Source organism: Pseudophryne corroboree, chromosome 11 (assembly GCF_028390025.1).
Source record: "Pseudophryne corroboree isolate aPseCor3 chromosome 11, aPseCor3.hap2, whole genome shotgun sequence".
NCBI classification, from domain to species: Eukaryota; Metazoa; Chordata; class Amphibia; order Anura; family Myobatrachidae; genus Pseudophryne; species Pseudophryne corroboree.
In genome coordinates this window covers 90,752,222-90,778,593 of record NC_086454.1, presented here as the reverse complement: position 1 = coordinate 90,778,593, position 26,372 = coordinate 90,752,222, and the positions used below count along the sequence as shown (strand labels likewise).

General features: G+C 46.7%; 1 protein-coding gene across 3 annotated transcripts in view; it reads left to right on the top strand.

Annotated features, from left to right (window-relative positions):
- The window catches only part of HIPK3 (homeodomain interacting protein kinase 3), a 159,927-nt gene that overhangs the window by 101,645 nt on the left and 31,910 nt on the right, over window positions 1-26,372 (top strand). For all 3 annotated transcript variants that reach the window (XM_063944518.1, XM_063944520.1, XM_063944519.1), the window contains exons 3-6: window positions 2,838-2,961; window positions 16,632-16,751; window positions 21,987-22,073; window positions 24,920-25,104. In XM_063944518.1, coding sequence (XP_063800588.1) covers window positions 2,838-2,961; window positions 16,632-16,751; window positions 21,987-22,073; window positions 24,920-25,104 — 516 coding nt within the window. The remainder of the gene's footprint in view (window positions 1-2,837; window positions 2,962-16,631; window positions 16,752-21,986; window positions 22,074-24,919; window positions 25,105-26,372) is intronic.

Genomic DNA, 26,372 nt, shown 5'->3' with positions numbered 1-26,372 from the left:
ATTTGATTTTAAGCAGCGATCGCTCCGTGAGTACCCCCCCTTAACAAAATATAGCCAAAGCAAGCCAGCACTTATTTGTATATTATGTAACAGGAATTTATGACGTAAAATAGATTTGATTATTTTAAAAAAAATCTGTTTTAAGAGAACAAAATTATTATGAACTTTTGGGAATGTATGCTTGTTCCCACATGCAGGCTGAACTGTTCTGCATGCATATTTGTAATTTGTGGTTTCCCTTGTATGCCCTAGTGCAAACATGGTGATAATAGGGGGTTCATATATCTGCGCTAGAGCAACATTGCTGACACTTGGGGGTACGTATATCTGCGCTAGAGCAACATTGCTGATGCTTGGGGGTACGTATATCTGCGCTAGAGCAACATTGCTGACGCTTGGGGGTACGTATATCTGCGCTAGAGCAACATTGCTGACGCTTGGGGGCACGTATATCTGCGCTAGAGCAACATTGCTGACACTTGGGGGCACGTATATCTGCGCTAGAGCAACATTGCTGACACTTGGGGGCACGTATATCTGCGCTAGAGCAACAATTGCTGTCACTTGGGGGTACATAGATCTGCGCTAGAGCAACATTGCTGACGCTTGGGGGTACATATATCTGCGCTAGAGCAACATTGCTGACGCTTGGGGGCACGTATATCTGCGCTAGAGCAACATTGCTGACACTTGGGGGTACATATATCTGCGCTAGAGCAACATTGCTGACGCTTGGGGGCACGTATATCTGCGCTAGAGCAACATTGCTGACACTTGGGGGTACTTATATCTGCGCTAGAGCAACATTGCTGACACTTGGGGGCACGTATATCTGCGCTAGAGCAACATTGCTAACGCTTGGGGGTACGTATATCTGCCCTAGAGCAACATGGTGAGAATAGGGTGTACATATATCTATAGATTGTAAGCTTGCGAGCAAGGACTTCCTACCTCTATGTCTGTCTGCTATTACCCGGTTTTGTTCTATTACTGTTGTTCCAGTTTGTATAGCGCAACGGAATATGCTGCGCTATATAAGAAATAAAGCCCTAGAGCAACATTCTGACAATAGGGGGTGACCTGTATCTGCTCTAGAACAAAAAATGTATTTTATTTTATTACATAATTTTATTTTAAAATCTAGATTTTTATGAATAGCTTATTTAGTAGCATAGATTGATTTATTTGTATAATCTTTGTTAATTTGCAACAGTTTATGCATGTGATGCAAAGACATTGGTATTTTCTCTTTGTGTAAACACAATAAACAAACCAAAATACAGACTCCGCTAAAAGCACAGTCTGTAATACCAGACTATGCAAATTCAGAACATCTATTGCGTATAGTGTAATGTAGATCGATTCTCCTGAACCATTTATACTTTAGTGGCAGGTTAGGGCTTTTCAAGATAACTTTTTTTTTTTTTTAAACTTTCAGGGCGTATTAATAACATTAACTGCCCCAAATGTAATCCGATGGCCAATATTTTGATGGTTATTGCTTTGCCAGTAACTGATCGTATTCGGGGAGTCCCACCTGATGTGAATAGCCATAGCTGGAGAGAGATCTCGGATATGTGCTTGGGTGACCTAGGAACATTTTGTGTAGCCCACCCGGGCACTCGTAGTGCATGAGAATACCAGATGAATTAGAGGATTTTCTCACATTGTTTTCCATCAATAATGTAAATGTATTTCTCTTTGTCACGGACATAGAAAACTACAGGGATTGGGCTATTGGTATTTCATTATACATTTATATATGTATAAATACAGTACAGAGTTTGGTTATTTGGAGGAGCACCACATGTGAAAGGGGTCAGTTCCCTCTCCACATTTAAGTGTATGATTTGAAGCGGTGTACTCTCTTGAACAGGAGGGTTAAATTGTTCCTGAATATTTTCAATCTGGCACAACATTCCCTGGACCCTGATTTACATTTGTATTGTATTTTGAAGTGTTTATTCAATAAGAAAATGTATTTGGAAGTCAATATAGTATAGTTTGTGGCAGAGTTTGCTAGTTTAAACCAGATGTTTTAAACAAAAAAAAAAGCCTATTATATGGGAACTCCCCCTGCTATTATTCCACATTCTTGTTGCTTTGAGTTTGCTGAACCAATGTAGTAAATTGCTTGTAGTCTTCATTTGAGTGAGCTGAACCAATGTAGTAAATTGCTTGTAGTCTTCATTTGAGTGAGCTGAAACAATGCAGTTAATTCACACACACACAACAGAGATATAGGGATGGTGAATCAGATCAAAGAGGTATTAAATCTTCCTAACATCTCCACAAACTCCTCCCCTAACAATCCTATAGGACAGGCGAAAACCACATCTTAACATTTTCACTCTTAAAGGGTAAATAACTCCAACACATTAAAGAGGCAGTACACAGAGAAACACCTTACGGTTTAATTTTCTTCATGTTTATTTCAATTCAAAACCTTCAGTCCTGTTAGATGTCTCTGAATGTGCTTTGTATGGTTTAATATGTTTAGTCTATCTACATACAGTATATTCAGATGCAATAGGAATAATACGCAGTACAAAATTGGTTTTATTGAAAGATGTAACATAAATCGTATCAAAGCCTAATAACTTTGGATTGTTAATGTTAGAAAGCATTAAAAAAAATGGTTAATCAAGTTTTCTAATACATAGCAATGTTTCACAGTATTAATATAATAAGCAGGGTTTCTTTTTTATTTTCATTAAAATATTAATATGAAAAAAAAACTGGCGTGGGCTTTATAGAATATTTCAGACTTAAAACCTCTGATTTACCTCTTGTACACTAACATACTCATCATACGTATTTGTACTTTTGCTTTTTAGAGCGCCTGAGATAATTTTGGGGTTGCCGTTTTGTGAAGCCATAGACATGTGGTCGCTGGGCTGTGTGATCGCCGAGCTGTTCCTCGGATGGCCGCTATACCCAGGAGCATTGGAATTTGACCAGGTATGTGAAGGGGTACAGTGTCCTGTAGAGGCTGCAGGTGATCCTTGATACAGAGTAGTAGTACAGTTTACAGTCATTACTTTAGAAAGCTTCTGCCGAGGCACATGGAGCAGTTGCTTACGCAGCGCGCTCTAGGTACATGGGCCCAGAAGCTCTGTTTGTGCACTGCTGTGCATGACTGTGTAATAAACAACCTGTAAATAGCATCACCAAGGGGAGGGCTTCTCTTCTCTGGAGAGCCGGCAGTCTCTATGTGCCAAGTAGGATTGCATGTACATCATATGATACATGCATGTGTAAGCCAAGTGGAGCTCTAAGGAGTGAAACGTAATGATCTCTTCTCTTTTTAGCTAGTTTCCTATTTTTTTATTTTTTCCTCTAACGTCCTAGTGGATGCTGGGGACTCCGTAAGGACCATGGGGAATAGTCGGGCTCCGCAGGAGACAGGGCACTTTAAGAAAGAATTAGGATACTGGTGTGCACTGGCTCCTCCCTCTATGTCCCTCCTCCAGACCTCAGTTTGAATCTGTGCCCGGACGAGCTGGGTGCTGTTCAGTGAGCTCTCCTGAGCTTGCTAATAAGAAAGTATTTTGTTAGGATTTTTTATTTTCAGAGAGATCTGCTGGCAACAGACTCTCTGCTACGTGGGACTGAGGGGAGAGAAGCAGCCCTACTCACTAGAAGATAGGTCCTGCTTCTTAGGCTACTGGACACCATTCGCTCCAGAGGGATCGTACACATGAACGCACCCTTGGTCGTCCGATCCCGGAGCCGCGCCGCCGTCCCCCTCGCAGAGCCAGAAGCTGGCGTGAGAAGCAAGAAGACTTCGAAATCGGCGGCAGAAGACTTCAGTCTTCATATGAGGTAGCGCACAGCACTGCAGCTGTGCGCCATTGCTCCTACACTAAACCCACACACTCCGGTCACATTAGGGTGCAGGGCGCAGGGGGGGGCGCCCTGGGCAGCAATTGGGTACCTCATGGCAAAAGCAGCATATATACAGTTGGGCACTGTATATATGCATGAGCCCCCGCCATTATTTTACACACAAAACGCGGGACAGAGCGGGGCTTCTTCCTCAGCACTCACCAGCGTAATTTTCTCTCCACAGCTCCGCTGAGAGGAAGCTCCCCAGACTCTCCCCTGCAGAAACACGGTAGAAAGAGGGTGAAAAGAGAGGGGGGGGCACATAAATTTGGCGCAAAAACTGATATACAGCAGCTACTGGGTTAACATTAAGTTACTGTGTGATTCCTGGGTCATTTAGCGCTGGGGTGTGTGCTGGCATACTCTCTCTCTGTCTCTCCAAAAGTCCTTGTGGGGGAACTGTCTTCAAATAGAGCATCCCGTGTGTGTGGTGTGTCGGTACGCTTGTGTCGGCATGTTTGACGAGGAAGGCTATGTGGAAACAGAGCAGGTACAAATGAATGTGGGGTCGCCGACGACGGCGCCGACACCCGATTGGATGGATATGTTGGAAGGTTTTAAATGATAATGTAAATTCCTTGCATAAAAGGTTGGATAAAGCTGAAGCCTTGGGACAGTCAGGGTCTCAACCCATGCCTGATCCTACAGCGCAGAGGCCTTCAGGGTCTCAGAAGCGCCCACTATTCCAAATTGTTGACACAGATATCGACACGGATTCTGACTCCAGTGTCGATGGCGATGATGCAAAATTACAGCCTAAAATGGCTAAAGCCATCCGCTACATGATTATAGCAATGAAAGATGTGTTACACATCACAGAGGAAACCCCAGTCCCTGACAAGAGGGTTTATATGTATGGGGAGAAAAGGCAAGAGGTGACCTTTCCCCCTTCACGTGAATTAAATGAGTTATGTGAAAAGGCTTGGGAATCTCCAGATAGGAAAATGCAGATTTCCAAACGGATGCTTATGGCGTATCCTTTCCCGCCAACGGACAGGTTGCGCTGGGAATCCTCCCATAGGGTGGACAAAGCTTTAACACGCTTATCCAAGAGGGTAGCCCTGCCGTCACAGGATACGGCCACCCTAAAAGATGCTGCAGATAGAAAGCAGGAGGGTATCCTGAAATCCATTTATGCACATTCAGGTACCCTGCTAAGGCCGGCAATTGCGTCGGCCTGGATGTGTAGTGCTGTAGCAGCATGGACAGATACCTTATCTGAGGAACTTGATACCTTGGACAAGGATACTATAATACTGACCCTGGGGCATATAAAAGACGCTGTCCTATATATGAGAGATGCCCAAAGAGACATTAGCCTACTGGGCTCTAGAATAAATGCTATGTCGATTTCTGCCAGAAGGGTCCTGTGGACTCGGCAATGGACAGGCGATGCCGACTCAAAAAGGCACATGGATGTTTTACCGTATAAGGGTGAGGAATTGTTTGGGGACGGTCTCTCGGACCTGGTCTCCACAGCTACGGCTGGAAAGTCAAATTTTTGCCATATATTCCCTCACAACCTGAGAAAGCACCGTATTACCAAATGCAGTCCTTTCGATCACAAAGAGGCAAGAAAGTCCGAGGTGCGTCCTTTCTTGGCAGGGGTAGAGGAAAGAAGCTGCACAATACAGCTAGTTCCCAGGAACAGAAGTCCTCCCCGGCTTCCACTAAATCCACCGCATGATGCTGGGGCTCCACAGGCGGAGCCAGGCCCGGTGGGGGCGCGTCTCCGAAATTTCAGCCACAAGAGGGTTCACTCTCAGGTGGATCCCTGGGCTATAGAGATTGTGTCTCAGGGATACAAGCTGGAATTCGAAGTGATGCCCCCTCACCGTTACCTCAAATCGGCTCTGCCAGATTCCCCCATAGAGAGGGAAATAGTGTTAACTGCAATTCACAAATTGTATCTCCAGCAGGTGGTGGTAAAGGTTCCCCTCCTTCAACAGGGAAGGGGTTACTATTCAACAATGTTTGTGGTACCGAAACCGGACGGTTCGGTCAGACCCATATTGAATTTAAAATCCCTTAACAAATACCTGAAAAGGTTCAAGTTCAAGATGGAATCGCTCAGAGCGGTCATCGCAAGCCTGGAGGAGGGGGATTTTATGGTGTCTCTGGACATAAAGGATGCTTACCTTCATGTCCCCATTTATCCACCTCATCAGGAGTACCTCAGATTTGTGGTACAGGATTGTCATTACCAATTCCAGACGTTGCCGTTTGGTCTGTCCACGGCACAGAGAATATTTACCAAGGTAATGGCAGAAATGATGGTGCTCCTGCGAAAGCAAGGAGTCACAATTATCCCATACTTGGACGATCTCCTCATAAAGGCGAGGTCCAGAGAGCAGTTGCTGATCAGTGTAGCACGCTCTCGGGAAGTGTTACAACAGCACGGCTGGATTCTGAATATTCCAAAGTCGCAGCTGATTCCTACGACGCGTCTGCCCTTCCTGGGCATGATTCTGGACACAGACCAGAAGAAGGTTTTTCTCCCGACAGGGAGAAGGCGCAGGAACTTATGACACTGGTCAGAGACCTCTTAAAACCAAAACAGGTGTCTGTGCATCACTGCACGAGAGTCCTGGGAAAGATGGTGGCGTCATACGAGGCCATTCCCTTCGGCAGGTTCCATGCGAGGACCTTTCAGTGGGATCTGTTGGACAAGTGGTCCGGATCGCATCTACAGATGCATCGGCTGATCACCCTATCCCCCAGGGCCAGGGTGTCTCTTCTGTGGTGGCTGCAGAGCACTCACTTTCTCGAGGGCCGCAGATTCGGCATTCAGGACTGGGTCCTGGTGACCACGGATGCAAGCCTCCGAGGGTGGGGGGGGGGGGGGGGCAGTCACACAGGGAAGAAATTTCCAAGGTCTGTGGTCAAGTCAGGAGACTTGCCTTCACATCAATATCCTGGAACTAAGGGCCATATACAACGCCCTAAGTCAAGCGGAGACCCTGCTTCAAGACCAATCGGTGCTGATTCAATCAGACAACATCACCGCAGTGGCTCATGTAAACCGCCAAGGCGGCACAAGGAGCAGGGTGGCGATGGCGAAAGCTACCAGAATTCTTCGATGGGCGGAGAATCACGCAAGCGCACTGTCAGCAGTGTTCATTCCGGGAGTGGACAACTGGGAAGCAGACTTCCTCAGCAGGCACGACCTCCACCTGGGAGAGTGGGGACTTCATCAGGAAGTCTTCACGCAGATTGCAAGGAGATGGGAACTGCCACAGGTGGACATGATGGCATCCCGCCTCAACAACAAGCTACAGAGATATTGCGCCAGGTCAAGAGACCCTCAGGCGATAGCTGTAGACGCACTGGTGACACCGTGGGTGTTCCGGTCGGTTTATGTGTTTCCTCCTCTTCCTCTCATACCCAAGGTGCTGAGAATCGTAAGAAAAAGAGGAGTGAGAGCAATACTCATTGTTCCGGATTGGCCAAGAAGGACTTGGTATCCAGAACTGCAAGAAATGCTCACAGAGGACCCATGGCCTCTGCCTCTAAGGTAGGATCTGTTGCAGCAGGGGCCCTGTCTGTTCCAAGACTAACCGCGGCTGCGTTTGATGGCATGGCCGTTGAACGCCGGATCCTAGCAGAAAAAGGGATTCCGGATGAGGTTATTCCTACGCTAATAAAGGCTAGGAAGGACGTGACGGCTAAACATTATCACCGAATATGGCGAAAATATGTTGCTTGGTGTGAGGCCAGGAATGCCCCTACAGAGGAATTCCAGCTAGGCCGTTTCCTTCACTACCTACAGTCGGGAGTGACTTTGGGCCTAAAATTAGGGTCCATTAAGGTCCAGATTTCGGCCCTATCCATTTTCTTTCAAAAAGAACTGGCTTCTCTGCCTGAAGTTCAGACATTTGTAAAGGGAGTGCTGCATATTCAGCCCCCGTTTGTGCCTCCAGTGGCACCTTGGGATCTTAACGTGGTGTTGAGTTTCCTTAAGTCACACTGGTTTGAGCCACTTAAAACCGTGGAGTTAAAATATCTCACGTGGAAGGTGGTCATGCTATTAGTCTTGGCTTCGACTAGGCGTGTGTCAGAATTGGCGGCTTTGTCACATAAAAGCCCCTATCTGGTTTTCCATATGGACAGAGCAGAATTGCGGACTCGTCCACAATTTCTGCCAAAAGTGGTGTCATCTTTTCATATGAACCAACCTATTGTGGTGCCTGTGGCTACTCGTGACTTGGAGGATTCCGAGTTACTAGATGTAGTCAGGGCTTTGAAAGTTTATGTAGCCAGAACGGCTGGAGTCAGGAAAACTGACTCGCTGTTTATCCTGTATGCATCCAACAAGCTGGGTGCTCCTACTTCAAAGCAAACTATTGCTCGCTGGATCTGTAACACGATTCAGCAGGCTCATTCTGCGGCTGGATTGCCGCTACCAAGATCAGTGAAAGCCCATTCCACAAGGAAGGTGGGCTCTTCTTGGGCGGCTGCCCGAGGGGTCTCGGCATTACAGCTTTGCCGAGCAACAACTTGGTCGGGTTCAAACACTTTTGCAAAGTTCTACAAGTTTGATACCCTGGCTCAGGAGGACCTTGTGTTTGCTCAATCGGTGCTGCAGAGTCATCCGCACTCTCCCGCCCGTTTGGGAGCTTTGGTATAATCCCCATGGTCCTTACGGAGTCCCCAGCATCCACTAGGACGTTAGAGAAAATAAGATTTTACTTACCGGTAAATCTATTTCTCGTAGTCCGTAGTGGATGCTGGGCGCCCGTCCCAAGTGCGGACTTCTTCTGCAATACTTGTGTATAGTTATTGCTTAAATAAGGGTTATGTTGTTTGCATCAGGGTTTATCTGATGCTCTGTTGTTGTTCATACTGTTAACTGGGTAAAGTTATCACGAGTTATACGGTGTGATTGGTGTGGCTGGTATGAGTCTTACCCTGGATTCCAAAATCCTTTCCTTGTACTGTCAGCTCTTCCGGGCACAGTTTCCTTAACTGAGGTCTGGAGGAGGGACATAGAGGGAGGAGCCAGAGCACACCAGTACCCAAATTCTTTCTTAAAGTGCCCTGTCTCCTGCGGAGCCCGTTTATTCCCCATGGTCCTTACGGAGTCCCCAGCATCCACTACGGACTACGAGAAATAGATTTACCGGTAAGTAAAATCTTATTTCTCTAACGTCCTAGTGGATGCTGGGAACTCCGTAAGGACCATGGGGAATAGCGGGCTCCGAAGGAGGCTGGGCACTCTAGAAAGATCTTAGACTACCTGGTGTGCACTGGCTCCTCCCACTATGACCCTCCTCCAAGCCTCAGTTAGATTTCGTGCCCGGCCGAGGTTGGATGCACACTAGGGGCTCTCCTGAGCTCTTAGAAAGTTATAGTCTTAGAATTTGTTATTTTCAGTGAGACCTGCTGGCAACAGGCTCACTGCAGCGAGGGACTAAGGGGAGAAGAAGCGAACTCACCTGCTTGCAGCCGGATTGGGCTTCTTAGGCTACTGGACACCATTAGCTCCAGAGGGATCGACCGCAGGCCCAGCCTTGATGTTCGGTCCCGGAGCCGCGCCGCCGTCCCCCTTATAGAGCCAGAAGCAAGAAGATGGTCCGGAAAATCGGCGGCATGAAGACTCTGTCTTCACCAAGGTAGCGCACAGCACTGCAGCTGTGCGCCATTGCTCCTCTCACACACTTCACACTCCGGTCACTGAGGGTGCAGGGCGCTGGGGGGGGCGCCCTGAGGCAGCAATAAAAACACCTTGGCTGGCTAAAATACCTCAATATATGGCCCCAGGGGCTATATATGAGGTAAATACCCCTGCCAGAATTCCATAAAAAACGGGAGAATAGGCCGCGAAAAAGGGGCGGAGCCTATCTCCTCAGCACACTGGCGCCATTTTCCCTCACAGCTCCGCTGGAAGGAAGCTCCCTAGCTCTCCCCTGCAGTCTACAAAGGGTTAATAAAGAGAGGGGGGGCACTAAATTTAGGCGCAGTATACATTATATATAAAAACAGCAGCTATAGGGGACATAACTCAGTTAGTCCCTGCATTATATAGCGCTCTGGTGTGTGCTGGCATACTCTCACTCTGTCCCCCCAAAGGGCTTTTGTGGGTCCTGTCCTCGTTTAGAGCATTCCCTGTGTGTCTGCGGTGTGTCGGTACGGCTGTGTCGACATGTTGAATGAGGAGGCTTATATGGTGACAGAACAGAGGCCGATATATGTGATGTCGCCCCCTGTGGGGCCGACACCAGAGTGGATGGATAGGTGAAAGGTATTAACCGACAGTGTCAACTCCTTACATAAAAGGGTGGATGACGTAACAGCTGTGGGACAGCCGGCTTCGCAGCCCGCGCCTGCCCAGGCGTCTCAAAGGCCATCAGGGGCTCAAAAACGCCCGCTCTCTCAGATGGCAGAAACAGATGTCGACACGGAGTCTGACTCCAGTGTCGACAAGGTGGAGACATATACACAATCCACTAGGAACATCCGTGACGTAATCCCGGCAATAAAAAATGTGTTATACATTTCTGACTTTAACCCAAGCACCTCTAAAAATGGGTTTTAGGTTTGGGGAGAAAAAACAGGCAGTGTTTTGTTCCCCCATCAGATGAATAAATGAAGTGTGTGAAAGCGTGGGTTCCCCCGTTAAGAAACTGGTAATTTATAAAAAAGTTACTGATGGCGTACCCTTTCCCGCCAGGTGGATAAGTTACGCTGGGAGATATCCCCTAGGGTGGATAAGACGCTCACACGTTTGTCAAAAAAGATGGCACTGCCGTCTTAGGATACGGCCACTTTAATAGGTACCTGTTGATAAAAAACAGGAGGCTATCCTGAAGTCTGTATTTACACACTCAGGTACTAGACTGAGACCTGCAGATAGTGCTGCTGCAGCGTGGTCGGTGACCCTGTCAAACAGGGATACTAGTTGGCAAACATAAAAACATATTAAAGACGTCGTCTTATATATGGGGGATGCACAGAGGGATATTTTGCCGGCTGGCATCCAAAATAAATGTAATGTCCATTCTGTCAGGAGGGTATTAGAGACCTGTCACTGGACAGGTGATGCTGACTTAAAAAGCGCATAGAGAGCCTTATAAGGGTGAGGAATTATTTGGGGATGGTCTCTGGGACCTCGTATCCACAGCAACTGCTGGGAAGAAATAATTTTACCTCAGGTTTCCTCACAGACAAAGGTACAGTCCTTTCGGCTTCAGAAAAGCAAGCGGGTCAAATGGCGCTTCCATTCTGTACAGAGACAAGGGTAGAGGGAAAAAGCTGCACCAGTCAGCCTGTTCCCAGAATCAAGATTCTTCCCCCGCCTCCTGTGAGGCCACACCATGACACGGGTGCTCCACAGGTGTAGCCAGGTACGGTGGGGGGCCGTCTCAAAAATTTCAGCAATTAGTGGGTTCGCTCACAGGTGGATCCCTGTTTCTTTCAAGTAGTATTTCAGGGGTACAAGCTGGAATTCGAGATGTCTCCCCCCAGCCGTTTCCTAAAATATGCCTTGCTGACAACTCCCTCAGGCAGGGAGGCTGTGCTAGAGGCAATTAATAAGCGGTATTCCCAGCAGGTAATACTCAAGGTGCCCCTACTTCAACAAGGACGGGGTTACTATTCCACACGGGTTGGGGTACCGAAACCGCATGGTTCGGTGTGACCCATTTTATATTTAAAATCCTTGAACACATACATGAAAAAATTCAAGTTCAAGATGGAATCGCTCAGGGCGGTTATTGCAAGCCTGGACGAGGGGGATTACATGGTATCCTGGGACATCAAGGATGCTTACCTGCATGTCCCCATTTACCATCCTCGCCAGGAGTACCTCAGATTTGTGGTACAGGATTACCATTACCAAGTCCAGACACTGCCGTTTGGACTGTACATGGCACCGAGGGTGTTTTATCAAGGTAATGGCCGAAATGTTGATACTCCTTCGAGAAAAGGGAGTTGTAATTATCCCGTACTTGGACAATCTCGTTATAAGGGCGAGGTCCAAGGAGCAGTTGGTAGTCGGGGTAGCACTATTTTGGAAAGTGCTACAACAGCATGGTTGGATTCTAAACAGTCCAAAGTCACAGCTGGTTCCTATGACACGTCTACTGTTCCTGGGGATGGTTCTGGACATAAACCAGAAATAGTGTTTCTCCCGGAGGAGAAAGCCAAGGAGTTGTCATCTCTAGTCAGAGACCTCCTGAAGCCAAAATAGGTAGCGGTGCATCATTGCACGCGAGTCCTGGGAAAAATGGTAGCTTCCTACGAAGCAATCCCATTAGGCAGGTTCCATACAAGAACTTTTCAGAGGGACCTGTTGGACAAGTGGTCAGATTCGCATCTTCAGATGCATAGGCTGATAACCCTGTCTCCAAGGACCAGGGTATCTCTACTGTGGTGGCTGCAGAGTGCCCATCTTCAAGAGCGCCGCAGGTTCGGCATACAGGACTAGGTCCTAGTGACCATGGATTCCAGCCTTTGAGGCTGGGAGGCAGTCACACTGGGAAGAAATTTCCAGGGACTTTGGTCAAGTCAGGTTATTTCCCTACACATAAATATTCTGGACCTGAGGGCCATTTACCCTGAGGCCGGCAAGGCCTCTGCTTCAAAACCAGCCGGTACTGATCCAATCAGACAACATCACGGCAGTCGCCCATGTAAACCAACAGGGCGGCACAAGAAGCAGGATGGCGATGGCAGAAGCCACAAGGATTCTCCGATAGGCGGAAAATCATGTGTTAGCACTGTCAGCAGTGTTCATTCCCGGAGTGGACAACTGGGAAGCAGATCTTCTCAACAGACACGACCTCCACCCGGGAGAATGGGGACTTCCTCCAGAAGTCTTCCAATAGGATTGTACACCATTGGGAAAGGCCACAGGTGGACATGATGGCGTCCCGCCTCAACAAAAAGCTATAAAAGATATTGCACCGGGTCAAGGGACCCTCAGGCGATAGCTATGGACGCTCTGGTAACACCGTGGGTGTACCAGTCGGTTTATGTGTTCTCCCCTCTGCCTCTCATACCAAAGGTACTGAGAATAATAAGAAGGCGAGGAGTAAGAACGATACTCGTGGATGGCCAAGAAGAGCTTGGTACCCAGAACTTCAAGAATTTATATCAGAGGACCCATGGCCTCTGCCACTCAGACAGGACCTGCGGCAGCAGGGGCCCTGTCTGTTCCAAGACTTACCGCGGCTGCGTTTGTCGGCATGGCGGTTGAACGCCGGATCCTGAAGGAAAAGGGCATTCCGGAGGAAGTCATTCCTACGCTTACTAAAGCCAGGAAAGAGGTTACAGCAACTCATTATCACCGCATATGGCGAAAATATGTTGCATGGTGTGAGACCGAAAGGGCCCCAACAGAGGAATTTCAACTAGGTCGATTTCTGCATTTCCTGCAAGCAGGAGTGACTATGGGCCTTAAATTGGGTTCCATTAAGGTACAGATCTCGGCTCTGTCGATTTTCTTTCAAAAAGAACTAGCTTCAGTACCTGAAGTTCAGACATTTATAAAAGGAGTGCTGCAGAGTCAGCCCCCGTTTGTGCCTCCTGTGGCACCTTGGGATCTCAACGTGGTGTTGAGTTTCTTAAAATCACATTGGTTTGAACCACTAAAAACCGTGGATCTGAAATATCTCACGTGGAAGGTGGTTATGTTATTGGCCTTGGCTTCTGCCAGGCGAGTATCAAAGTTGGCGGCTTTGTCTTGTAAAAGCCCTTATTTGATTTTCCATATGGATAGGGCAGAATTGAGGACTCGTCCCCAGTTTCTCCCAAAGGTGGTGTCAGCGTTTCACCTGAACCAGCCTATTGTGGTGCCTGCGGCTACTAGGGACTTGGAGGACTCCAAGTTGCTAGACGTTGTCAGGGCACTGAAAATATATGTTTCCAGAACGGCTAGAGTCAGAAAATCTGACTCGCTGTTTATCCTATATGCACCTAACAAGCTGGGTGCTCCTGCTTCTAAGCAGACTATTGCTCGTTGGATTTGTAGTACAATTCAGCTTGCACATACTGTGGCAGGCCTGCCACAGCCAAAATCTGTCAATGCCCATTCCACAAGGAAGGTGGGCTCATCTTGGGCGGCTGCCCGAGGGGTCTCGGCTTTACAACTTTGCCGAGCAGCTACTTGGTCAGGGGCAAACACGTTTGCAAAATTCTACAAATTTGATACCCTGGCTGAGGAGGACCTGGAGTTCTCTCATTCGGTGCTGCAGAGTCATCCGCACTCTCCCGCCCGTTTGGGAGCTTTGGTATAATCCCCATGGTCCTTACGGAGTTCCCAGCATCCACTAGGACGTTAGAGAAAATAAGAATTTACTCACCGGTAATTCTATTTCTCGTAGTCCGTAGTGGATGCTGGGCGCCCATCCCAAATGCGGTTTATCTGCAATACTTGTACATAGTTATTGTTAACTAAATCGGGTTATTGTTGAGCCATCTGTTGAGAGGCTCTATTGTTTCATACTGTTAACTGTGTTTCATATCACGAGTTGTACGGTGTGATTGGTGTGGCTGGTATGAGTCTTACCCGGGATTCAAAATCCTTCCTTATTGTGTACGCTCGTCCGGGCACAGTACCTAACTGAGGCTTGGAGGAGGGTCATAGTGGGAGGAGCCAGTGCACACCAGGTAGTCTAAGATCTTTCTAGAGTGCCCAGCCTCCTTCGGAGCCCGCTATTCCCCATGGTCCTTACGGAGTTCCCAGCATCCACTACGGACTACGAGAAATAGAATTACCGGTGAGTAAATTCTTATTTTTTTCTCTTTTAGCCTGTCTGTTATTAGTGTAGTTACCTATCACTACAGGGCAGATGGGCGTTCAAAGAACCTCATTTTAATCTTGGATATTATATTACATAGCTCTGCTGTGGAGTATGCTGCTGCTTTTTGGTAATAATTTCATACACGCAGCCACATGATTCTTGATAAAAACAACATAGTAAAGCCAGGAACAGTGTATCTTGGTATAGCCATAGCGAGCTAGATAACTGAAAACCTCAATCCATGTGTGTTTTGGGTGACCGATTTCATGCCGGCGTGTGTTTATTGTTTTGTTGTTATGAAATTATTGTTAATCCCAGTATTTATGGACCCCAGGCAGTGCCTCTAATAGCTATTTCTCTGCGGCTGAAGGCCCAGTGATGTATCATCAGATAGTACCCCCTGGATATAAGGTAACAGGTGGCGGCTCCTAATGTTACTAAACACAGTGTTGACGAAGGGATTCAAACAGAGTGCGTTCAGTTAATTATTTATTGAGCTAAATACCAACTAGTTCTTAGCGTCTCAGCTGTGTCTAAAAAAACAAACAACCCACCGCCCACTTACAAATAAACCTTTGACTTTTCTATTCAAATATGGGGTGTTGGGGCAACCTACGGACAACCAGCTTTGTAAACTAGTCCACGCATTGGCCATGAATGAGAATGCAACGTAATGTCAGATAGCATTCGCTGGACACTAGTGAATCCATTGTTCTTGTTTAGTCATGAGTGGAATCTCTGTCAGACTGACGGTTATGTAAACTGATGTCCCTGTATTAACTGGTCTGGAAAATGTATCAAAATGCTACGCATGGAATCATTAGTACGGACAGTTGTTTTCTTTTTCAAACTTAGACATTTATTGTAATAATGAAATAATAATAATAGTAATACTAGTTTAAAAATGTTTCCAGGACACTAGTCTACTGGAACTTGGTGTCTTAGGGAAAAGAGACAAAGGGGTCTATTTACTAAGCAGTGGCGAGAGATACGGTACACGGAGATAAAGAACCAACCAGCTCCTGTCATTTTTCAAACACAACATGTAGTATGGCAGTAAGGAGCTGATTGGCTGGTATTATATCTCCATCCACTTTATCTCTCTCTCTCTCCAAGGCTTAGTAAATAGACCCCAAAACCTGTTATTGCCATCATATTGTGGTGAGGTCACTGCTGCACAGTAATCTCCAAAACACAACGTACATGTAGAATAATTGTATTTTGCATGAAAAGCAGAAGTCTGTAATTCATTTCCTCATTAACTTCAGCTCGGAACTAGCTGAAACTCACTTCCTTTTATTGCTGACATTTACTGTTAGCATTGTACAAAACCCAAGAATGAAGTCATCAGTTTGAATGTGTTTCTGCATCTCTACATTGATGACTGTCCTACGTTTTGGAATGAGACTGCAAAACCTGATGCTGTACAAGAACTATATATGTATTACCATTCATTGGTATTAACCCACATGCCTGTTTTGTATGGGTGTAGAATATTTTGTCAAATGAAAACGTATCGGAGGACTAGCATATTTTTAATGCCGGTATCCTATTAGCAGCAGTACTTTACTACTGCTAATATGTTTGCCGGGGGCTATCCAATTAGCCCTGTAAGCCGCCACTTATTGGGGATTATGTGAGGAACCCCAAGCATAACAAACGATAAGCAGCGGTTGGAGCAGTGATAACACATAGGATCGGCAACTTATCCTGGATCCCATGTGTTAACGCACAATTGCAGGTTCTTTTTTGTATTTTAAAAACGGCCTGTAATTGGATAGCGTGATTTTCGACCAATGGTCATGCGGTTTTTATCGTCCGAAAAACGATCACCCCTAATTGGATATCCCCCTGAGTTTCATGAGAGGTAATACAGTACATTTACAATTTCTCTTCTGTGTTCTATAAAGTAAAAGTGGAATGTTACATTATTTGTTGAGTCACAGTAACACTTTGTTTGCTACTGAGTATTGAACGAATGTTCATGATATTTATTTTCAGATCCGATACATTTCCCAAACTCAAGGGGTGCTAGGAGAACATCTGTTAAACGTGGGTACAAAAACGTCCAGATTCTTCTGTCGTGAACAAAATTCTCAATACCCTGCCTGGAGGCTAAAAGTAAGTGAATGGCTTACCGTGGCACCTGAGGCTTTGTTGTGTGTAACGGGGGTACATAGTGATACTTACACTGAGCCTGGTGCTCATTAGCTCCAATCTGTCACAGTCTCTGAGCTCCATCACCGTAGTGAATTGTGGGATACCACCCTGCATCTTGTGTCTTTACCCACAGTTCAGCCTAGACTCTACCGTAAATAGCATTCACTCAGAGTGTTCAGAACACCGTTATTATAGCTCGTCATAACTGGGTACTAGCTCAGATACATATATGCTTTATAGTTTGTATGACCTAATAAAATATCTTCTCACCCGTGGAGGAGAAGGGTCAGATTCAGCACGGCTGTAGCTCTGGGTTTAACACCTGGAGATACTGTATACATTTACTCGCCAATTTCCCCACAAGGTAATTCTGCAGCTAATGGGCATTAACCCATAGTTCTGGTGTAAATGCCTGGAATCTATGGGTTAGTCCATGCGGTAAGCCCCAGAGGATGCACCTATTGCAGATTTCTCTAACGTCCTAGTGGATGCTGGGGACTCCGTAAGGACCATGGGGAATAGACGGGCTCCGCAGGAGACATGGGCACTTTAAGAAAGAATTTAGATTCTGGTGTGCTCTGGCTCCTCCCTCTATGTCCCTCCTCCAGACCTCCGTTTGAATCTGTGCCCGGACGAGCTGGGTGCTGTTTAGTGAGCTCTCCTGAGCTTGCTATAAGAAAGTATTTTGTTAGGTTTTTTTATTTTCAGGGAGCTCTGCTGGCAACAGACTCCCTGCATCGTGGGACTGAGGGGAGAGAAGCAGCCCTACTCTCTGCAGATAGGACCTGCTTCTTAGGCTACTGGACACCATTAGCTCCAGAGGGATCGTACACAGGATCTCACCCTCGTCGTCCGATCCCAGGGCCGCGCCGCCGTCCCCCTCGCAGAGCCGGAAGACAGAAGCCGGGTGAAAGAAGCAAGAAGACTACAAAATCGGCGGCAGAAGACTCCAATCTTCACTGAGGTAGCACACAGCACTGCAGCTGTGCGCCATTGCTCCCACACTACACCCACATACTCCGGTCACTGTAAGGGTGCAGGGCGCAGGGGGGGGGGGGGCGGGCGCCCTGGGCAGCAATTAGAGACCTCTTTGGCAAAAGTTAGCATATATACAGTTGGGCACTGTATATATGTATGAGCCCCCGCCAAAAATTGTACATGAAAGCGGGACAGAAGCCCGCCGTCGAGGGGGCGGGGCTTCTTCCTCAGCACTCACCAGCGCCATGTTTTTTCTCCACAGCACCGCTGAGAGGAAGCTCCCCAGCCTCTCCCCTGCAGTTACACGGTAGAAGAGGGTAAAAAGAAAGGGGGGCACATAATTAGGCGCAAAAATCAATATAAACAGCAGCTACTGGGTTAACATTAAGTTACTGTGTTATTCCTGGCTTAATAGCGCTGGGGTGTGTGCTGGCATACTCTCTCTCTGTCTCTTCAAAGGGCCTTGTGGGGGAATTGTCTTCAGATGAGCATTCCCTGAGTGTGTGGTGTGTCGGTACGTGTGTGTCGACATGTCTGAGGTAAAAGGCTCCCCTAAGGAGGAGATGGAGCAAATGTGTGTGTGAGTGGGTGTCTCCGTCAACAACGCCGACACCTGTTTGGATATGTGTAATTAAGTGCTAAGGTGAATTTATTGCACAAAAGATTAGAGAACAGACAGGGAATCTACCCATGTCTGTCCCTATGTCGCAGAGACCTTCAGAGTCTCTCAATGATCACTATCCAAAATAATAGACACTGATATCGACACGGAGTCTGACTCCAGTGTCGACTACGATAATGCAAAGTTACAGCCAAGATGGCAGAAAAGTATTCAATATATGATTATTGTAATAAAAGAGGATTTGCATATCACTGATGACTCATCTGTCCCTGACACAAGGGTACACATGTTTAAGGGGAAGAAAGCTGAGGTAAATTTCCCTCCTCTCATGATGAAAAAGAGCGGGAATCTCCAGACAAGAGACTGCAGTTTCCCACAAAGAATTCTGTCGGCATGGGTTTATAGCGCTGTGGCAGCGTGGACAGGTACCTTATCAGCAGAGATTGAGACCCTAGTATGTGTGTGTGTGTATATATTAAAGATGCTGCCTGTAGAATATGCAATGGACAGATGATGCCGACTTAAGAGGCATATGGAAGGCTGAGGATTGTGTGGAGAAGGGTTCTCGGACCTGGTCTCCACAGCTATAGCTGGTAATTCTGATATTTTGCCTTATATTCCTGCACAGCCTAGGAAAGCACGACATTATCAAATGCAGCCTTTCGAACAAAGAAACAAGAAAGTCCGAGGTGCGTCCTTTCTTGCCAGAGGCAGGGGCAGAGGAAAGAAGCTGCACAACACAGCTAGTTCCCAGGAACAGAAGTCCTCCCCGGCCTCTACAAAATCCACCGCATGTCGCTGGGGCTCCACAGGCGGAGCTAGGCCCGGTGGGGGCACGCCTTCGTACGTTCAGCCACAAGTGGGTTCACTCCCTGTTAGATCCCTGGGCAATAGATATTGTGTTTCAGGGATACAAGCTGGACATTTAGGAGATGCCCCCTCACTGACGGCCCTGCCGGCTTCCCCCCACGAGAGGGAAACAGTGTTAACTGCAATTCACAAATTGTATCTTCAACAGGCGGTGGTCAAGGTTCCCCTCCTTCAACAAGGAGGGGGTTATTATTCGACCATGTTGTAGTCCCGAAACCGGACGGTTCGGTCAGACCCATATTGAATTAAAATCTTTGAACATATACCTGAAAAGGTTCAAGTTCAAGATGGAATCGCTAAGAGCGGTCATTGCAAGCCTGAAAGGGGGAGATTTTACGGAGGAATTCCAGCTGGGCCGTTTCCTTCACTTCCTAAAGTCGGGAGTGACTTTGGGCCTTAAATTGGGTTCCATTAAGGTTCAGATTTCGGCCTTATCCATTTTCTTTCAAAAAGAACTGGCTTCTCTGCCTGAAGTTCAGACGTTTGTAAAGGGAGTGCTGCATATTCAGCCCCCTTTTGTGCCTCCAGTGGCACCTTGGGATCTTAACGTGGTGTTGAGTTTCCTGAAATCACACTGGTTTGAACCACTCAGAACGGTGGAAGTAAAATATCTCACGTGGAAGGTGGTCATGCTATTAGCCTTGGCTTCGGCTAGGCGTGTGTCAGAATTGGCGGCTTTGTCACATAAAAGCCCCTATCTGGTTTTCCATGCGGATAGAACAGAATTGCGGACCCTCCCACAATTTCTGCCGAAAGTGGTTTCATCCTTTCATATAAACCAACCTATTGTGGTGCCTGTGGCTACTACTGACTTGGAGGATTCCGAGTCACTGGATGTGGTCAGGGCTTTGAAGGTTTATGTAGCCAGAACGGCTAAGGTCAGGAAAACAGAATCTTTGTTTATCCTGTTTGCATCCAACAAGCTTGGGGCGCCTGCTTCAAAGCAAACTATTGCTCGCTGGATCTGTAACACGATTCAGCAGGCTCATTCTGCGGCTGGGTTGCCGCTGCCTAAATCAGTTAAGGCCCATTCCACAAGGAAGGTGGGCTCTTCTTGGGCGGCTGCCCGAGGGGTCTCGGCATTACAGCTTTGCCGAGCGGCTACTTGGTCAGGTTCAAACACCTTTGCAAAGTTCTACAAGTTTGATTCCCTGGCTGAGGAGGACCTTGTGTTTGCTCATTTGGTGCTGCAGAGTCATCCGCACTCTCCCGCCCGTTTGGGAGCTTTGGTATAATCCCCATGGTCCTTACGGAGTCCCCAGCATCCACTAGGACGTTAGAGAAAATAAGATTTTACTTACCGGTAAATCTATTTCTCGTAGTCCATAGTGGATGCTGGGCGCCCGTCCCAAGTGCGGACTTCTTCTGCAATGCTTGTATATAGTTATTGCTTACATAAAGGTTATGTTATAGTTGCATCAGGGTTGATCTGATGCTCTATTGTTGTTCATACTGTTAACTGGGTAAGTTTATCACAAGTTATACGGTGTGATTGGTGTGGCTGGTATGAATCTTGCCCTGGATTACCAAAATCCTTTCCTTGTACTGTCAGCTCTTCCGGGCACAGTTTCTCTAACTGAGGTCTGGAGGAGGGACATAGAGGGAGGAGCCAGAGCACACCAGAATCTAAATTCTTTCTTAAAGTGCCCATGTCTCCTGCGGAGCCCGTCTATTCCCCATGGTCCTTACGGAGTTCCCAGCATCCACTATGGACTTCGAGAAATAGATTTACCGGTAAGTAAAATCTTATTTTACAGCACATTATAGTCTGCTAAATAATGTCGCTGTAATGGGCTCACCTATAAGAGTCACTGAGGGAAAAGTAATAGCTGCGACTTGCGAATTCCGGCGAGTCTGCCTGATGTTTTCAGATGGCAGTCATTTAAAAGGTTGTTTTTTCCTTTTAACTGATCGCCACTTTAAAACTTTGGGCAGAATCGCCGGCATCTTGCCGATGCCTAAAAGTCGCCCCTTTTACAGTCCCCACGACCCTTAGGTACTTCATAAACTCATAGCCACATTTCAGTTTAAGATACAATTAACCTTAAATCAACATCAAGATAATGTATTACCCATACTATTTGCTAGGTGCTAGCCCCCTTTTGGGTTGACCCTGGACACACACACACTCACACACACACACACACACACACACACACACACACACACACACACACACACACACACACACACACACACACACACACTCTCTCTATCTCGCACTCTGTCTCTCAGAAAACATTGGGGGTTATTCAGAGTTGTTAACAAACCCAAAAAACTTTGCAACTGGGCAAACCATGTGCACTGCAGGGGGGACATATGTAACATACGCAGAGAGAGTTGGATTTGGGTGGGTAATTTTGTTTCTGTGCAGGGTAAATACTGGCTGCTTTATTTGTACACTGCAATTTAGCTGTCAGTTTGAACACACCGCTTCCAAATCTAACTCTCTCTGCAAATGGTACATCTGCCCCACCTGCACTGCAACAGTGTTTTGCCCAATTGTTAACTCTTTTGGTTTGCTACCAACTCTGAATAACCCCCTTTGTTAGGATTTCAGAGGATAATGTATTTTCTATTAAATCGCTCTTGATAAACTGCTTGACATATCCGCTGGTGTTCCACTACCCCCAATGAGCTGCACGCAGTGTTTACGTCACCGCTGCTTCCATGATGTCACCGGCGAGTCGCTTTCATGCCTTTATTTTTCTCCTTCACAATTACAGACCTTGGAAGAGCATGAAGCTGAAACAGGGATGAAGTCTAAAGAAGCCAGGAAGTATATTTTCAACAGTTTGGAGGACATAGTGCATGTAAGTAGCTGAAGCGTAGCCGTGTTCTCTGTCACTGTGCTTTTCACAGCAACCGTTACTTGTCATGTTCTGAATTGGTTGCAGTGAATGAATTACGTGGGTGAGGGGGGAGTGGGGGCTGCACACTGGGACTAAAAGGAAACCGATTCTGTTGTCCTTTTACTTGCATTGTATAATGGAACGTAACACCAAAAAGGAAAAAAAAACACTTTGTTTAGGGTCCCAGTAAGACAGACACATTATTATGTATTTGTTCACGCATTTGGAAATGATAGATGGGTAATTAGCTTTTTTCCATAAACAATTGGGTGCTGGCAAGTTAATAGACACAGGCCACAATTTGTTAATTCCTATAGCCCGATACCTGTATCATCATCTTTGTGTGGTCATCGCCTGACGGGGAATGTTGTAAGAAAAAACAACACAGAATTTCCCCAGCACACGATAATGAGCCAGTAAATAAGATTTGCATCCTAAATGATTGTAGTAATGCAGAGATCTCAGTTACATATATTTACAAAGATACGTTTAAGCCACCAGCCACTTCATGTATCCTATGAAGTACGTGTCCACACATGTGGAGCTTCATTAAAGGGAATGCTGTTAGTTTAATCATTTTCTCTGTATAGAATGCATAAAGTGCCTTTGTGAATAGCAGTATGGATTATTGTCACTTTGAGATAACCATTTGCTACCAAAAGTCTGCCCTCTGGCCCTGTTTACACCTGCAGTTATAATCCTAGCTTAATTGTCTAGTGTCCAGACTATATGAAGTATTTTGCAGGCGTTACAGGGGTGGGGCAAATATGGTCTTGCTGTTTAGCGGGTAGGGGTTTCTTTGCAGTTTGCCCCTTTTAAATATAAATTATGTTTTAGAAAATCCGCCTTGGAGGGGACTTTTACACCATATTTTCCTTAGGCTGTTGTGTAATCCACACTACAGAGATAGTGACCTCCCTTAATGCAAACTTAGAACCCTTACTATATTCTTGTATGTAGACTTTGGGGGAGATGTATTAAATCTTTGAGACCAATAAAATAGAGAAGTTGGACATAGCAACCTAACAGTCCTTTTATAGGCTGCTATATAAATGAAGTTTAGTAGCTGACAACTTTATCTCTCTCAAAGGTTTGATACATCTGTTTGATTCTGTTCACAGAGTTGACATTTGACATATTTAAATGAGCTCTTTACTTCATCCGAAAGTTTATAGAACGTGCAACAAGGAAACATGAGATGTGATATCACCTATTAAATATGAAGTCCTGCAAGGAAAGGATTGGAAATGGTATACCGATCCATTCATCTTGCTATAAAGTGCTATGAAAGGAAACATGTCATTAAAAAAAAAAAAATCTTCATCCAACAATTGGTGATGATCCCTAATTGCCACAACTTGCAAACAGTCCAAACACCTGCCTGACCTAGAGTCAGCTCAGTCATATGTTAAGGAATCTGTGTCAATGGTCATCACCGGAACCACCTTTTTATTCACTAAAGTGTGGCCTACATCTGTCCCTTATGCTGAATGGAAATGAGTAGAGGAGGATGTAAGGTTTGACAGCCCATATGTTGCTAAATGGTTTCTCCCAGGTTCAGTATGTTATACAGGCGGGATGCCAGCGGTCATATGTCCGACAGCGGCATCCCGACACAGAAGATCCCAACACTGGACGGGGTAAATATTTTGATCCTCCCCTACCTTAACCCTCGAGGTGTGGCAGCTATGGCTAACCCGCGGGGAGGCGGCTATGGCTCACCGTCAGGGAAGGAGGGCGGCTATGGCTAACCCTCGGGGGGTGGAGGCTATGGCTAACCGACAGCGGCATCCCGACACAGAAGATCCCAACACTGGACGGGGTAAGTATTTTGATCCTCCCCTACCTTGCCCCTCGGGGGTGGCAGCTACGGCTAACCCGTGCGACTATGGCTAACCCTGGGGGGAGAGGGGGGATGGGAAGGCGGCTATGGCTAACCCTCGTGGAGTGGGGGGGGTCGTCTATGGCTATCCCTCTGGGGCGGCGGCTATGGCTAACCCTAGGGGGGTTGCTGCTAAGGCTAATAAACCCCCCCCCCTTTCCCGGGCCATAACCCGTACCCCGATAGTTACCTTCAGGATGTCGGCGGTCGTTGATTCGGTGCTGGTCTCCTGAGTGGGGTCGGGATTCAGGCATCGGTCGTAACCGCTGAGATGCCGAACGCATCCCCTCCATAGATCCTCAAGCCATTCATTGGGGTAGTTGATGGTATGGGTCTTAATGTATTGTGATAGTATTATTATACAGCATTTTAAGTATTTGTGTTTTGCATTTTCAAGTGTTGTCAACTGCCAGATGACGTTAGTGTATTGGCTTGCCCACCCTTTCCTGCAGCTTTTACTAGATATATTGTTGTGGCTTTTCTTCTAGCTTTGTTCTCTGGTGATCAGCCACATTTTTTATAGAATTAGACTAAGTTGTTTGGTTTCATTGCCCTGGAATGTGAGACTGCTCTGCTGGGGTCTGTATGTCTGGTACAGTAATAATAAGAGACCAGCTCTGTGACGTATACCCCGGGTAAACAATAACTCGGCCTGGTGATATTAATGGCTTAAGATAAAACATAAAACCATATATGTAGTAAAAGTTGCAGAAGCCAATAAGCAAGTTTACTTGCAGGTGGAAACCCCTTTTAATTTGGCAAGTATATTGATAAAGAACAGGAATAATTACTGTCTAGCAAATATTTAAATACAGAAACTTATTGCAAACAAGTCGTACATTTTGCTTTGCGTAAAAAAAAAAATGCAACAGAAGTAGAATTGGTCAACTTGTCCCAGCAGCTTACAGTCTGATTTTGATCACAGGTGAACATGGTGATGGATTTGGATGGTAGCGACTTGATGGCCGAGAAAGCAGATAGGAGAGAGTTTGTGGGCCTGTTGAAAAAAATGGTGATGATTGATGCCGATGTGAGAATCAGTCCGGATGAAGCCCTCAGCCACTCCTTTGTTACCATGAAGCACCTCCTTGATTTTCCCCACAGCAACCAGTAAGTGGCCGGCACCACCTATGATAAACGTTGGTGTTTGTTTTTTTTTCTTTTTCTTAAGCTACAACGTAAATCCAGAATTGGCAGCCATTGCCGTTAATGGAGTATGCTGATTCCCATTCGTTGTGCACGCTGCACGGCTGTTCCGGGGAATCAGTCAGTAGTATGCCCGCAAATCTTCCGGGGTTGCCAGTGCCGTCAGTGCTGGCTACTCCGGAGGATTTCCGGGCATACCACTGAAAGGGTTAAAGAGAGACCCATAAACGACAGAGGTCATACATATAGACACTAGTCTAACTTGTGAGGAGCCGCACACACTAAGCTGGAAACAGGCTAAACACTGCTGCCGCTCTATATTGGCAGTCATTCTGACCCGATCGCTCGATGCAGTTTATCACAGCGCAGCATTCTGTTCGGATCTGCGGCGCTGGCGTATGCTGGACGGCCGGGGGCCGTTGTTCCGTAGCGATCGCCTCTGCCTGATTAACAGGCAGAGGAGGTCGCTGGGCAGGAGGGGGCTGGACAGCAGCGTTAAGCCGCCGTTTAGGGGGGCGCGGTCCGGCCAACACAGGCGTGGCCAGAACGTTGGGGGGGAGGGGGGTGGCGGCTGCGTGACGTCACACGCAGCCGCTGCGACCTGGGCAGTGAAGAGGTTCTCCCGGCCAGCCACAGGAGCTGTGCTGGCCAGGAGTTACTCCTCAAATGCAAAAGCATCGCCGCTGTGTGATGCTTCTGCATTTCTGCGGGGGGTCCGGCACTGACATGCGGGGCGGACTAGCTCTGTGCTGGGCGTCCCCCCGCATGTCTGAGTGCCTGATCGTAGCTGTGCTTAATTTAGCACAGCTACGATCAACTCTGAATGACCCCAATTGTCATTTTGAATTATATTGCAAGTCTCCTAGAATAGGCTGCACAACACAAGAAAGTTCTATTGAGTCCTTTTTATTTTATTATGTGACATTACTTTCTCTAAGTTGTGTTCAACAGTAGCATCAAAGTACGTCTTTGTCCCTGTAACAACTGGACATTTTAATATTGATTATTTTTTTTCTTTGTTGGTTTTTAAATGTTGACATTTGCAAACAGTCTGTGTGCTGCAAAGTTAATCATTGGACTTACCCGAGTAGTTACATGTACCTGCCTGCATACCACACACTGCGTATGTTAGGTGGAAGGAAGCCATGTGAAACAGATAATGGAAATGAAATGCATCTGAGCGGCTATTTCAGACTGGAAAGTCACAGCCGGTGTTGAGTCTGTCAAAACTG